The 16,194-nt window shown below is 39.3% G+C and overlaps 1 protein-coding gene across 4 annotated transcripts in view; it reads right to left on the bottom strand.

Annotated features, from left to right (window-relative positions):
* CFAP74 (cilia and flagella associated protein 74) overlaps positions 1–16,194 on the bottom strand; it is an 89,847-nt gene that overhangs the window by 37,174 nt on the left and 36,479 nt on the right. For 3 of the 4 annotated variants that reach the window (XM_074925011.1, XM_074925014.1, XM_074925013.1), the window contains exons 5-13: positions 10,023–10,164; positions 8,921–9,011; positions 7,421–7,567; positions 6,550–6,648; positions 4,594–4,698; positions 3,242–3,415; positions 2,579–2,689; positions 1,234–1,336; positions 346–503 (exon numbers count right to left, since the gene is read on the bottom strand). In XM_074925011.1, the coding sequence (XP_074781112.1) occupies positions 346–503; positions 1,234–1,336; positions 2,579–2,689; positions 3,242–3,415; positions 4,594–4,698; positions 6,550–6,648; positions 7,421–7,567; positions 8,921–9,011; positions 10,023–10,137 (1,103 nt within the window). In that variant the 5' untranslated portion in view covers positions 10,138–10,164. Of the gene's footprint in view, positions 1–345; positions 504–1,233; positions 1,337–2,578; positions 2,690–3,241; positions 3,416–4,593; positions 4,699–6,549; positions 6,649–7,420; positions 7,568–8,920; positions 9,012–10,022; positions 10,165–11,119; positions 11,466–16,194 lie in introns of those variants that run through there. The other variant, XM_074925012.1, reaches the window with a different exon arrangement.

Below are 16,194 nucleotides of genomic sequence, written 5' to 3'. Positions count from 1 at the left end.
CTCTAAAAGCCTAAGAAAGTGGTTCCATTTTTATAGGGACAGTGTTCAGGAAAAGCAGAAGTACGGTAACTTCAGTCATCCATTTGAGTTCAGTCAATTTTCCTCCTGGAGTAGTTTATCTTCTTTGCACTACTCGTAGAATGTGGACTCCTAACTTTGTTTTTTTTGAGTAATAGACCTAAGCTAGAAGTTCAAGTTGCTTAAACCAGACGATACAAATACCACACATAGAGAGTATGAGTTCCCTCCCTTGAGACAGCATCCCAGATGTTTCACAATCTGATGAAGAGCTCAAATATATTCCTGCAGGAGCACCAATAAGCAGCTGAGAGTTTGAATACTTACTGTTTCTCTTTTTCATGCTCTAGCAGTCGCTTATGGAGAAAAATTTCCTTGGCAACATTGCCTCCTTCTGCTAGGATAGCTTCCCTCATTTTCATCTCCTGCTTCTTTGCCTCAAAGGCCATTGCTTTGTTCCAAACCTGGACAGCTTGGAGTTTTTCCTATGAAGCCATACAAACTAGTTACATATCTGATCCACATATTAAAGAATATAAAACAGAGAACCCAGCGTTGATCCTATATATAAATTGTGGTAGATTTCTCTGAAGTAGAGCTTATTGGGTTTAATCCATACAGTAGATGTGGTGTGCTGAGGCGCAGAAAGCTCTGGCAAGGTCAGGGCTACTTCCTTACCCTTCCAGCCTGCCCTTGAAATGCTCCTCAATGAAGCAACGTGAAAAGATACAGTTCTAATCAAATCAGTATTAAATTAAGATCATTTCCTCAGATTCTACAGAACAGAAGAACAAAGTAGCATAGCTCAGAAATTCTTCATTTACATTATTTGACTTCTTAAATAACTGCTTTTTCTGCCATGTTTTCTCCATATGAAGCATTTCTGCATTAGGATCCAGATAACGGGAAATGCTTCTGGCTGAGTTTTCAGAGAACTTATTTGTAGTATGCGTTATTTTCAAGAGAGTTACTCTACCAGAACAACGAGACTGCTGACAGAATAAACTCCCCAAGTACAAGTGTCAAAATCTGCCCATACAAATCTAACACCATTACTGCCATAGTTAAATTCTCCCCAGTTTCAAGAGATCTGGTCAGTGATCTGAGAGCACCACACAACAATTCTGCAATGAAAACCCAAACTACTTGCATTAAAACCTAACAGTCTTAACAAATTAATTTCTTCACTCCGCATCTAAGCCACGGCAGCAGTACCCGATTGGAAGTTATGCTGGTTTTCAGGGAAAGCACAGCTTGTATCCTTCTCTCCATATGCTCCTGAGTTTTCACTTCTTCCTTTGCATTTTTTTCATGAATTCTGTAAGCAAAGTAAAATCTTTCAGGCTCATATTCTGGAAAGCTTTTAGTATTAGAATGTTTAACCTGACAAGTAGTAATTGTCAATGTCACCAAACATTCTTCCTGTAAGCCTCTGTGTTTACTATGATACTGGGTGTGGGGAAAGAGGAACAGTTGGAAGACTCTTCTATATATGGTACCGCTCAAGTTACAAGTGCCAACAGGCTTTCAACTAGTTTGCTCAACAACTTTTTTTTTTTTTTCATATGATTTTGAATATGAAGAATGTGTTCCACATTATGACATATGTCTACTTGCTAAAATAAAGAATGAATTCAGGTGTTGCTCACATAACCAATATCTAAACAATTACACAGTGAACTTTATACAAGCCAATCATTTGTACCCGCGCTAAAAATAAACACTAGAAACGCTAAAAGCTAGAAATATGTGGGCATGATTCAAACCTGAGAGTATTCCAGCTAATATAATGATAAACTAGAAAAAAATTAGTAAGATTGATATATTTGATATATTACTCAGGGAAAAAAAAAATAAATCTATTTGGTTGGTTGTTCTTCTTAATTATTATCTGTTTTCACATGCCATCTAATGAAAAATAAATCAACACAGAAACAGTATAATTATTTCAATTCTTTTTTCAATTAAGTCCTAATATACTAGTAAAAGCAAGCAACAAATGTTCAGTTTCTTTAGTAGCAAAATAATTCACCACCACAGTAATTCTATAAACATAAACCAACTAAGAGAACATTTAATTACCGTCCACCAGAAAAGGAGCACAAAGAAACGGCCTATTGACCAATTTTACCAGACAGCAAGAAAGCTTTTTTACCACGTTTCAGAGGGACTAGAGAATGGCAGAGTGCAAGTTTCAAACATGGAATTTAGTCATCCTACTTCAAACTACTACAGTGAACGACAGACACATATATTAAAAATGGTTCAAATCATTAGTTATAGTAAAAGTAGTCAGAGCCTTCTGCATCTCATCACAAAGACAGTGCCTTCAGCTCCAGGGAATCTGAAGACCCTACTAGGACAGTAAGTGGATTTTCTTCTTTCCCAGCCCTTTTGGGCCATGTAAGGTTTGAATACTTCACAACACGGGTACTGGAGCAGGAGATTTCCAAGTGTAACAGAAGATACACCTAGCAGAAAAGTTATTATTTTTCAAAAGACAAAGGATAAAGTATTGTACCCCAGAGAATGTACAGACAGGAAAGGAGGGAACAGTAACCTTGCCATGCTTTTTCTCAGGAAGCAGACTGCTTTCTTGTGGTTCCTTTGGGCATCTTCAAGTATTTTTTTATGTCTTTCTTCATATTCTTTCAGGGCTTCCTCCTCTTTTCTACAAAACACAGGCAAATCAGCACTTGCAGCAGGACTAAGGAAACCTTGATTCCAACACACCAGCATCCAAGGGTGGGGTGGGGGAGTTAAACGAGGACATCAGTCCCCACCTGCCCCTCCCTCCCACCCCCCTACAGTCTGTTGTTTTCACAGTCCCTACAGACAGATGATAAACTGGTGTTCCCTTTCTCTCCAAGAAATCTTGATGAACTCGATTATAAAAGTTCAGAAGGTTCTGGGGGCCAACAATAATGCAGACACATGCAGTTAAGAGCTAAAACTTCAGATCCTTAGACAAAAAGCATTCACAGTTTTTGTCTCCGGCAAGTTTATTTTCATAGATCAGAAATCTCTACCTGCCTAACTGCAAAACTGTGGGCAATTCTTATTTTAATTCCATTCCCTCATAAAATATTCCTGAAGCAACATCCAGCTAAGCAACACAATACCACCAGTATTTGATTGACCTAATCTTCTCAACACCTGAAATAATGAATTGGCTAAAAATAATATGGAGAAAGGAAGCAGAATCAAACTTGTAGGCGCTTACTTTTCTCTAGCCCGACGATTTTCTTCTGCTTGCAGTGCTGCTATTTTTTCCTTCCAAATCCGCACTTCTGCTCGTTCTTGGTATTGCATCTCCAGCTCCTCCTCAGCTTTCTTAAGTTGTTCATGGAGGATTTCATATTTTCCCTGCTCAGTTTGTGTCTGCCACATCTCAAGCCTTTAAAACAAAGCGTGAGCTGTTTTCACTGAAATACTGACATTCTTTCACTTAAGGCTACTGAGTAGGTAAGGCTCTATGGTGAAAATGAAAATCTAGCCATGTTTTATTTAATTTTTTAAAATGACATTGTAAATCATACCCTGTTAGTGACACAGGTATTGTACCTTTCAGCCTAAGGCTCATATCTAATATCATATCTCATTTTAAAGACATCAAAAGTATCAGTAAAAAAAAAAAAAGTAAAAAATAAAGCTCAAGATTCTGTTTCTCAAATCTGCATTTACCCAGAAGAAAATATGAAAAACTAGAAAAACAGCTTTTTCTTCAACAGTAAATAACTTCAGGGACAGGCCATAGCTTTTATTCTTCTATGCTTTGCCGAAAGAATCTTGATATGATAGGGAAACATAGAGATTAATATAGTTATTGCTAATCACACAATAAACAAGTCAAGCATTTTAAAGCTATTATACAACACTGCAGCAGAACATACTGTATTCTGTTAACCACTTGGTTAATCACATCTATAAGGTTGTGCTTGTGTTCTTCCTCTGATGTAGTGGCACTAGTAGTTGTACCTCTGGTGCCAAAATATAAACACACTTGCCTGTGGCCTTCTGCAAAAGACAGTTTTATTCTGTCTTATATAAATAAATAATTTAGGATGTGTTAACGATCAATTACAAGTAGCAATATTAACAGCATAAAAATGCGTGGTACCATGGCGATGTCTCCATCATTCTCAATTTCAATCTTTCCCTTTATGCCCTATAAAAACCACTGAGGCATAAATTAGAAGGATTTATGCTCATTCAGAGATCAGTATCACGGACAAGTTTACCTTAGTCCAGCTTGTTTTCCATTTAAAAGGAGACCTGTTTAGGTCCACATGTTATGCACAACCCCAAATAAAATCAAAATTTCATTTATGTGTGCAGAAGTAACTCAGGGGCTGAGCCACTGCAACCAGTCTCCTCAGCAATGAACTGCTCAAGCTAAAAGTTGCTCTCAAGATCCTTTGCCTTGCAGTCAACCTCATGTGACTGCAAACGATGTAGTTCAGTATTTACAAGCAACTTACGTAGGAACTAAATCTGGAATCCATTAAACAGCATATGAAGAACGGAATATTAAGACTGACTCCCATCACAGTGTTTTCTCCTTCCCTCGCTTACCTGTTGTCTTTTAGTGTCAAAGCAATTTTCAACTCAAAATCCTTCTCTTTCTCCAGTTCAGTGCACAGTCGTCTGTGCGTTGCCTGAAGGCAGGACAAGGCTGCACTGTTAACGTTAAAAAGAAACAATCGGGAAGAAATTCAAACTGATAAAGGTTAAGAACAAACATCCCCCCTCACCTCAAGATCAGCAAAATAAAAAAAATAAAATCTTAGAGCCCAAGATTTATGTATTAGAATCCCACAAATGCATGCAGCCTCTTACTTAGCCTCCTACATTCCATCCTTCATGCAGAGGCATAGCTTTCCTTAAACCATTACACACTGGTTGACATTTACAGAGGAGTATTTATCTCAAAAGCACTGACCAGTAGCTTCATGTGACTATTCATTTTTCAAGATGATAAAAGTAGCATTATTAATGAAAGTAAGCTTAGGTGAACCTAGAGAACATAGACTGATTTTGCTTTTAAAACGGCATCACGATATTCCACGCACTTGGCCTACAATGGCAGCGTTGCCACACAGTTGTTTCTTTTCCTTGGTCTTCTCTACTCAGGAAAACTAGCAGACAGCATAGTACAGGAGCAACAATCAACTGACTATATTCAACATCAACTCCCTTCCTCGGAATTAAAATTGAAAATGGATCTTCTACCTGCAGTTATTACTCTAACTTCAAAATTTCTGCGCTGGGCATCAGTAATGCTAACAGCAGTGAGTATTTTTATTATTGCTATTATAAAACATGATGCCTTTGAGCTTCATAACCCAGAACTTTAACAAGTCTTCTCGCTACACTATTCACTTGCTAAATATAAGAGATCGTGAGAATTGCTATTTTTCTGCTTAGCTAGATCTCCCAATGTGATCTGTCATAAGCATAAGAACTTCTATGGTGCTTGTCTGTCTTGGCTGTGTTTTGTTCCTGTCTCTCCGAGATCCTGAGCAGGGAGTACTAGCACCCATCACAGCAGTCTCGTTAGCATTCAACTCATCATTTCTGTTTAAGCAGCTATTCCATTTTGGCAGTTAACCTACCTTTATCATTCTATCATTCATCAATATACTAACTTGAAGATTAACACAGGTCATAAAATGCAGCTGCGAAGTTTGTTCACAATACACTGGTTCCTGGTACACAAGCCACCCACTTCTTTCTATTTAAACCGAATGTGAAGAGTACAGTAAATTGCCTCCCACTTTATAGCAAAAGTGTTTCAGAACAGCTCCTGTGTGCTGAACTACTCCTGAAAGGCATTCATGCATTTTACAACATAAAACAAACAAAAAAAGAAATGGCATATATATGTATAAAAGTCCTGGTTGTAATAGTTACCAGAAGCAAAGCCATGACCTCTAAAATGCCACAGCACAGGGGTGTTGGTTCATCCTACTAAAGAGAAGCGATTAAGACCCTGATAAACATAACTGACAGTAGTGGGCTAGGCTGATTTAATAACCTGTTGTGGCTGTATTTTAAAATACATGTCCCTTTCCTATCCATTCCTAAGTTTCCACCTTTCTGCACTGATTTACCTAACAAATTATTACCTCCAGACCAGACAGCATAGAGATCAATGATTCCCGAGACAATGCACCATTCTTTACTTCAAAAGGAGGAATTATGGCTGAAAATACATCAACCAGCACGTGACTGCAGTATTAGTGGTCACCACCACGGGAGTGAAGGTGCTGCCCTGCTCACTGCCTGGAGGTGCAGTAACCCCTGGGATCAGAAGGGCCCCCCAAGCTGACGCAGTTACATCTTAACTGGAGAATGGTAATGGCCTCCACCACCCATCTAGTAACATCTTTAATGTACGGGCTTCAAAATTCTATCCACTCTTCAACAATATACAGAGTTGAAAGCAGAAAAGTTTCTCTCATTAATTACAGACAGATAAACATACTGGATGCCTGTAATCTTTGGTATCCAGAACTACTCTCTACCTACACATTGCCAGCCTCCTCCTCTTTCTCTATTTCAGTGTCTACACAATCCAGCTGCTTTGCTAGCATCTTGATCCGCGCTTGACAGGTACTCAGCTTGTCTCTGCAAGAAACAAACACGTTATTTATATTTTGTAAGTTCTTTACTCTTTTCAATGAAACTCTTCCTTCTGGAGGCAAGATTCACAGCTAGGATTCCTTCAGCTCTCCCAACTCCCCACCACCATCCCACTTTTTCTTTTAAGATTTTACTACGAGGTTCTTCAAAAGCCCCTGTTCATTTCAAACATTTTCTCCAAAAATCCAGAAAAATGTAACAAGAGTTTATTCTGATCTCATCCACAGTTCATATACTATCAAAAATTACAACATAAATTATATCTCTTTATATGAACCTCCTTCAGGTATTATTTGCTGCTAAAGAAAATCTTTATGACCTTAACACGGCAAAACATTCACAGCAAGTGCTTCTCTTCAAGTATGAAAGTAACTTCACCGACTCTAATGTACAATTTCCATCACAGGTAAGAAAATGTTTGCAATGAATTTTCCACTTGATGTTTCCAACTGACCGTTGAACCAGCAGGACTGTGCAGACACCACTGAAAGAATTACCAGCTAATTCTCCCAGATCAAACATCTCTTCTTTAACATTCGTACTGTATTTCATTTTTTCAAGCATGTAATTAATTTTTATCCTTGATACTTAATTCTTTACAAGGGTTTGGGAATATATTGAATATATTACATTAATCATATGTTTGCATCATGTAACTTTCATTAAAAAAATCTATAAAACTCTAATTTAACAGGTACTGTATCCCAGTATTTGACAGTGATTTATGCTGATGGATTACATTCACTTAAACACTAACCTGGCTTTTTGGACCACAAGTTCCTTTTCTTTGGCTATGTCATTGAGCTCTTTCAGGTTCCTCTGTAAGGTTAATATGCAAATTCTATCTGTATACTTCATAGCCTGAATATTATTAATGTTGCCCAAATCGTGTTCCAAGCTTGCCCTTTGAATTGAAACACACAATTAACAATGAAAACATCATGAGAAATTGAAAAATTAGGTGAAGTTTGTACATCATCCACTTAGGTATTTGTGGGTTGGTTTTTGTTTTACTCTTATTCTAGCAGAACTGTTACAAATATGACCAGTGTAAATAAGGGAAAAAAAATGAACATCATCTGTACAAGGAGTTTACATACAAGCACTGAAGAGTTTTAGACTTGGGTGTCTAATGGTGAACATTTACACCCACATTTAACACATTAATTTTACATCTTTCTTCTGAAATGCCTGGGGCTCCTCTTGATTATACCCAGGGTTTGCACATTCTAGTTTTCCTGAACAATAGTTTAAAACTTTAAAGGGAACTTTCTAAACTAGTTTAAAACATATTATATACAGCGGCTGTTTGTGGGGTGAGCTAATCTCTCATCATTTGGTCTGCTTAAACATACAGCAAGAGGTCTGAAGGTTTGTGTTTGGTTTTTTTGTTGTTTTTTTTTTTTTTAAATCATTTTGGTGTATTCTGAGTTTCTCTGTTGATAACGGTAACACTGTCAACATTTACTGGCAGTAGGCATATGTGCTATGCAGCTTCCCACATACACGTATTAATAAACATCATCTGAGCTTTTCATCATGCTTTATAACCCTGTGCCAGGTCATTCCAGGGCAGAGATTAACAGTCTTGTCAAAGTAAACCAAACCGTGCCTTGATCTTTGTGAAGAGAGTAGCACCTACTTAACGCCACATTCAAACCACTAAATTCCTTTTCATGCACGACCTCTGTTACATATAAATTTATTTGTTCAAGCATAAATCCGCAGTACCACCTACTTGTAAAATCAATGTAGTATTAATCTTATCATCGTACCAATTCTGTGCTGTCCTTACACAGTGGTACAAAACTCTGTATATATTAAAAAATTTAAAACCCAACACTGATACTCTTCAGCAGACAAACTTCTCTTTTTCCAACACCTCCTGACGTTCTACAGTTTCAGAGGAATACAAACACAACATTGTATTATTACAAAGAACTGACTGGGTTTTAGAAGTGTAAACAGGTTAGTGTAACACTCCTTTGAGGAGAGCCAATTAGCTCACGTTAATGTGCTGAAATCATGGTGTTATGTGTACACCCCTCCAACAGTTTCAGATTAAAGAGTGTCCCGAGTCCATCTTTATCTTACTCAGCTCATTATTTTAACAATAGCAAGATTGAATTTATTTTTTGTGGAAATGTCTATATTGCCTACAACTAATTTGACAAAAAATGCATAGCTGAATTAACCAAACCTTCTAAGTTAACACTATAAAGGAAATCACTGTCAGAACTGGGAATAAGTTCTTTACATGGTAGAATCAGATCTGCCTCCAGCTCCTTCAGAAGCATCCTTGTTTCCCATCACGCCAGCACCAGCCAACTCTTCCTCAAGCTTGTATTCTAATAGATATTAAAACAACAGTTTAATTGGGAGACTCGGAACTTTAAAATGCAAAGCTCTCGTATACTTGCTGTTTAGTTAAACCATGGAGAATCAGAGATGGTATTTTATAGCATTACTGCAGCATCTATCAAATAATTAATATGGTGAAACACACAGGACTGCTATCGTACACCTGCAAACCAAAACAGGAAAGTGCTCCCTGCCTTCGTGAGGGAAGTGTCACCAACAATCCAATATATATGGGGAAAAACCAAACGAAAATGGGGAGTGGGGCAGGTGGAAGACTAACGTAGTGACAGGTTTTGGCCAACAGTCTAACAGGTTTATCTTATATTACCTTATCCTACTGTACTGTGAAAATAGAAATTTTTTTAGAAGTATTGATGCAATCAAGAAAATGACAATAAAAATAGCCTGAGAACTCTTTTTAACTTAAAGAGCAGTATTCAGTGCTACACCATACATGATAATCTGTAAAATGGTAGACGTACATACTATATGACAGACTATATATCACATATATCACATACTATACTGGCACATACTTCTGGACACAGACAGAGAAACCAGCTGCCTGTTAAGAGTTATCTGGTGCCAGTTTACATGTATTAAGGTATTGCAAAATCTTTGTAGAGTTGAATCTGTGGAAGACCTGCACCGTTCTGGAGTCAGATGAGAGTCTAGAGCCCTTCAGCTGGCACTAGATGCCAGTGTATGAGCAACCGAATCAAGTCCATGCAGTCAAGTATTAGATTTTTACTGATAACTCTGAATCAAAATGCCTCACAGAGGTAGGAAGTAGAGAATTTACTGCTACAGAAATAAAGGGTTAGATTTGGATTAGCTACAGCTGTGTAATGTAATGCTAGAGAACACCAAGAGGAATCACTGTATTTACATTTTGCATGGAATATCATTCAACCCTTGAACTGTTCCCATCTACTGATTTAGAAGACACATTAATGTTAGGTTTTTTATGAGTTATCAAAACAATTAATCATTTTCACCTTCCCAGTGTTCTTCCACATTAGAGAACTGACCACCTTTGTCTTCATTTTCTTCCAGAAATGGTAGAAGAGATTTTTGCTCTTCTTCCTCACTATGACCAATCTCATCTTCCATACTGATAGTTCTTTCAAATCAGCCAGGCTAAGAAAGAGAAGAGTGCACATTTTATATCAATAATCTCCAAGAACTTGCAATAGTGGTGACTATATTTTGAGATAAATTAATAGCATTCAGTAAATACTTAATAAGTATGAAATAACTAGATACTATCACACACCTTTGTACTAGTCACACATTTTAAGTATCAACTTTAATAAATTTCTTCTAGAAAAGAGAGGACTCTTCCATTTTAATAGTTTTTTAAAAGCACTAATCAGTTCAGTAATAAACCTTCTGAATGTATTTTATCTACTTAAGCAACCGCTCTACCCACAAGGATTAGGGAACAACTCCCACAAACACTACTCGCTCTCGTCTCTTGTGCAGACGTATAATCCCTCAATGTTAAGTAAACTGTTCTCAAGTGTTGATATAATTCATTAGAACTCAAGTCAATTCTGTCATCTAGAATGAGTTATTACCACATGGTTGAGCATTTCATCAAGACCTTACTCATACAGAGACTTGTACACATGATTAATTTGAACGAAGGTGGTGGCTCAGCTTTGAGTGCGTTTATGTAAATCCTTCTGTGGGACTCAAAAACATAAACTAGAAGCGAGTGTGTACTAGTTAAAGAACAAAGTAAGTACACCAAGGAATCTGAAGTATGGAACGGACTAACTAAACGACAAGAACCACCATGAAACCAAGACGATTCCCGTACGGGGCTATGGTGGATTTGAGGATGAAAAAGCAACACAACCACAACCCAGGTGCTGCCCGGTGCTGCAACTCCGAACCGCTGCGGGCGAGCGAGGCCACAGGCAGCAGCACGGGGCGGGCCCCGAGGCCTCGCTGAGGAGACCCGCAGGGGACAGCCAGCGCCACATCGCTCCCACCCCCGGCCCGCCTCTGAGCGCCACGAAAGCGCCGGCCCCGCGCCGGACGGGCACCCCCCGAGCCCGGGGTCCCGCCGCAGCCCTGCCGCGAGTACCGGGGGCAGGGCCCGGCCCGCAAACCGCCCCGCTGCCGCCCAGAGGCGCAGGGCCGGGGCCTCCCGCCGAGGGGCCGTTCCCGCCGAGGGGCCGTTCCCGCCGAGGGGCCGTTCCCGCCGAGGGGCCGTTCCCGCCGCCTCCCTCAGAGCGCGGCCTCCCCGCCGCCTCTCCGCCGCCGCCGGACCCGCTGCCGCGGCAACGGAGCAAACCACGGCCAGGGCGCGGCAGGGGTGCGGAGCGAGCGCGGGTCCTGCGCGGCCCCCCCGCAGCCGCGGGGCGGGGCGGAGGGCTGCGAGGCCACTCCCGCGGCCTCCATGGGCGAACACCGAATAAATGTCTCGCCAGCAAGTGCCTGGGCCTCAGTTCCGCTGCTAGGTCCGCACTCGTACAACACACAGAATTACAAGAGGCAGGGCGGATACTCATGGGCTTATTCAAGCCAATGAGTTACAAAGATCTGAAACAGCTGAGCAGTTGATCAGTTCTTTATTTTTTTCCTTCTTTTTTTTTTTTTTTTCCTCCCCCCTGCTTGACGATTATTTTATTTTTAGTAGTGTAGGTTAAACATGAACTACTATGAAATGCAACATCTTTCCAGGTCTGATTGGCAAAATTTTTTCTGACATTTCTGTGAGCTTTTGACAGAAAATTTTGTATTCTCTGATACATAAAGGGGTGACTGATACTTTAAAAATATGGTGGCGTCAGGGGTGGCCTTGAGCTGGTGTGAATAACGGCCCAGGCGGGAGCACTCGGGGCACCTGGTCGGCCTAGCTTAGGCATCTAGTTCGAGGGATTTCAGGTAACTGAAATCAGACGTTTCCATGAACTTTCAGGTTAGTATTTATTCTACGCATATTTATAAATTATAAACAAGTTGGTGGAATTATGATTTTTTTTTTTAATTAATCTTTTTAGTGAATTCACGTGATTTTCTGCAATGTAGAAGTCATACAGATCTGAGGTTGGAGTACGCATTTAGAATACTGAAGATTTCCAAGTTTCAATCCAGAATGGAGCTGTCGGAAATAAGCTTGTACTATTCTGACAATAGGATTTTGCCATTACTTACTAATTAAAGGTTATTACAGCAAAAATCATGTGTACTGCTCATGCTGCCCATTTATAATGTCCCATTCTGAATGCTTCCTCTAGCTTCAGCAGAAATTGCAGGTTTTGAGGCTCCTTGTAGCACTTTAATAATCGTTACAAGTGCACAAAATCACTAAATGAAAAAGCATTTAGAGGATATTTCAGTAATTTACACAGTAAAGCTAAATGTGTCAGTTGGAATACTCGGTTCTTCAGAGGAATCTTCTGAACCTGCGTGTTTGCTACCATGCGTTCAGTTACGAGGTTTTAGCTCTTAATTGGTAATTAATTAGGTTTCCTTTCTATTCCATCTATTGCCTCGGCAAAGTTAAGGAAGAGTGCAGTTCACAGAAAAGTAGATTCTCATCCCCTTATTCTTGGCACTAGGCCTAAATGACATGCTAGAGAAATTCAGCTATTCAAAGATTCAAAGTGATTCAGTTACTAAAATATTGGGGCATCATTCTTTAAGCAGAGCTCTGTGCTGAAATACACACTGATCTGTACTTAGAGGCGGATGGCATTCTCAGATTAATTTAATTGAAAATGTTCCTTGATTGTAAGCAATATTTCTGTAATTTTTCATAGTTGCTATGAGAAGTAAGGGCTGGTTTTTTGATACATATAAGCACATGCTGCTGATTTAGGTATTTATTTCTACTGGCACCCACAGTATGGAGTATATATTACTCACAGTGACCCATTCATTGTCTTACACTTATGCTGTAAGTCCTCATTCTTTAGAAATATATGGACATTCTTAGCTCTATAGATGGTGGAATCTTGATTTTATGGCATCTATTCATATTACATAAAACAAATTACATACAGACATTTGCAGGATTAAAGCTACAAGATGTAGGCTAAAAATATGCGGTGATTAACTGTATAGCTCTCTCTGCAGATCTAGAATAGATATAACTGTTGTTAACTCTGAATCTGCCAGTTCTCACACTCCTATAGTCAGGATGTGAAAGAGCCAAGCACAGTTTTTCCCCTCAAGAAAGCACTTGTAAGAACACCTGGTAATATCACTAATTTTCAGTTTCTTGTGATGTTTTTATTCAAGGTATTTATTCAGTCCCAGTTTACAACTATCTGGGTGATTTTCGTAACACCACCAAAAAATGGTAACTGTAGTTTTAGCAATAAATAAATATGAGTTTAACCTCTAAGGTTCCTAAAAACCTAGGCAGCACTCGATCAAAAAAGAAGAGGTGATCTGTAACTGTGCTGTAAAGCCCAATGCATTATAACCACTGCCGCAGCCAGACAGAGCTTTTGGGGGCGATAGAAACGGAACTGGTGTTCCATAGGAAATGTTGACAGAGTATTCTCTCTGAACTGGAACCAAGTTCAAATTGCTAATCCAAATTAATAGAGAAATACCAGATGTTTTGTTATTAAAGTCTTACTAACAGCCCCTTTCCAATCAGCACCAGTCATTTCAGAGCGCACACTACCCATTCTATCTGACTGCATCGTTCCCGGGCCGCTGGTCGTGATTTTGTGTCAGGTGAATAATTTGTCACCAGGGAAAGGCAATCTAGATTTTTATCTCCCATATAGATGCGAGAAAAGAGAAGATAATCTGCAGTTCCTCTGTAGATGCTAAATTATGGCTCCCCAGACAAGTTCTTATCTCCCAATCCACAATTTATGTCTATCAGCTTAAAGTCAGTGAATCAATTCCAGCTTTAAGCTCCAGGAGACGTACAAAAAGGCCTTGGTTCTACTCTTCCAGGTTTTGTAGGCTCTGGCCACCAGTGATACGTCTCTGAGAAACTGGGTAATGGAGTGAGCATGTATAAATTAAAATCCTGCTGTTTTCTTACAGTGAAGTTAAATTTAGAGGCATTTCGGTGAAGTTACTTCAGTACCTGACTTAGCAGAACTGGACAGTTCAGTTTGCTGTATGGCTCCATACTGCGCTTCTACAGGCAGTTGGTATTTCTTTTCTGAACGTTTCCAAGGTGACGGTAGCTCATATATGGAGCTTTCTAGCTTTTAGGCAGGAAGACATGCCAATAATGGAATCTTAATTCTGCAGTGTGGTTCATGTCAGATTACATAAAACAACTTCTCTGCCCCTATTCTATGATACTGGGAACAATGGCGAAACACTGATAAGCATCTTATCAACGAGTTGTCCTTACAGAGGCAGTCCGAAGGAACAAGAGGGGCATTTGCTATCAGAGCACGCCACGGAGGAGTGACCCGGGATGTCATCAGCTGGGAGTGCCCCACTGACAGCAACACATCTGTAAAGCAATCATCTCCCGTCCTGGAGCTAGCCCTGGCTCAGGGGCAAAGTGGGGAATTTCATCCCAAATGTGTTGCATGGAGGAAAGAAAAAAAGGGCAAAGTGTCTGGCCGTGCTGCGCTTCATGATTATCCAAAAAATCTATGCAGACTGAGGGAGGAACTGGATGTTCTACAGAACATTTGGAAACAGATGAAAAACTAGATTTCTCAGCCAGCGCTTTAGGTGAAAGGAAAATTAATGTTGTGGTTACACTGATATTTATTAAATACAGACAAATTTGTGTTGGCGCCACGGGACAGTGCAAGTACAGTACAACCTCTGAAATGAGCTAAATATTCCCACCATGCGATTGCTACTGATATTCCCAAATCTCATTTATAAAAATAGGCATATGTGTGTAATTTATATATCTAGAGACATTTGGTGACGTTGCCACAACAGTCTTTCACGAGCTGTTTATGTGGGAATCGTGGGAGAGCGAAACTAATTATCCATGTGGTGCATTTTTTGCCTCTAAAAATTCTGTGTGACAATATGACATCTTTTCTTTGCTGGCAGTAAAGCCACCTGTCCTGTTCAGAAAAGGATCTATTAAGAATATCAGGTAGTGCAGTGCAACTGTAAAATAAATTTAAATACTGTCCTTTTGATACGCTGTCAAAATCCTGAGGTAATAAAGGACTGGGAAAACTAACCTGGCCCAAATCACTGAGCATATTTCTCCTCAATCTCATAAAATTATGCCCTCCAATAAATCATTTTACAGTAGCAGTTACAAAAGGATGGATGACTATGATCAGGAAAAAGTCACACCTGTTAAACTCTCCAGAAGAAAAATACTTGACAGATTTTGAAATGTGGGTTTCTGGTTTTGATGACAGTTAAATATTACTTTAAAGTTTTGACCTTTGCTTGATACTTGAGAAAGGGTAAATACTTAAAAAATTAGTAATTGTTCACATAGTAATAATAATAATAATATGGTAATGTAATATAATATAGTAGTAATAATAATGTTTAAATTGTATTTACTTGATGGGCAGAGCCCATCAGCTTCTGATAGACTGTCATGGTCAGATAAGACGGACATACTGAGCGAGGTATCACGTCGGTCATTATGACGTTGCTTTGGCAGATCTACAACAGCTTTGTGTGTACAACAGCAAAGGTGAAAGTTTGTTCCAAACTGTAACTCTGACCTGACACCGTGGTTGTGGTGGAGCAAGTTTGATCCCCTCTGGGATTTGGCCCCCTCCTGGGACCCCTCTGAGCTCCATGTGCAAGGTCAGACCATAGGCTGGGTAAAAGCTCGTGCCTGCAGCTGCACGGACTGAGGAGAGGCAGTCATTTAGGAGAGTGACAAAAAGGCTTAAGAAACATTTTGTATGATGGGCCATCTTTTTAAAAATATTTGACAGCTAAAGGAAAAGCTTTAATTATTTTCAAGAGGATTAGATGAGAAAGATTTGGGGAGCTTATTTACTTTGTTTTGTTTTGATGTTTTAATAGCTATTTTAATTGTTTTTTAATCTACCTCTTGAGCGATTTTAATCTGTCATTGAAGACGTTGTAAAGAGTCTGCCAGAAATGTAGGAAATTGAATACATTGTTGATCGTTTATCCCCTCTCTTCCCTTTGCCTAATGGGAATTATTAATTTTGAGTGTGGGTCTACATATATATATGTTTGAGTATACATGTAACAACCTATTTTGCT

The sequence above is a fragment of the Athene noctua genome, chromosome 22, assembly GCF_965140245.1.
Source record: "Athene noctua chromosome 22, bAthNoc1.hap1.1, whole genome shotgun sequence".
Taxonomy (NCBI): Eukaryota; Metazoa; Chordata; class Aves; order Strigiformes; family Strigidae; genus Athene; species Athene noctua.
Note: the sequence above shows the minus strand (reverse complement) of the source record. Positions and strands in the feature narration are given on the sequence as shown.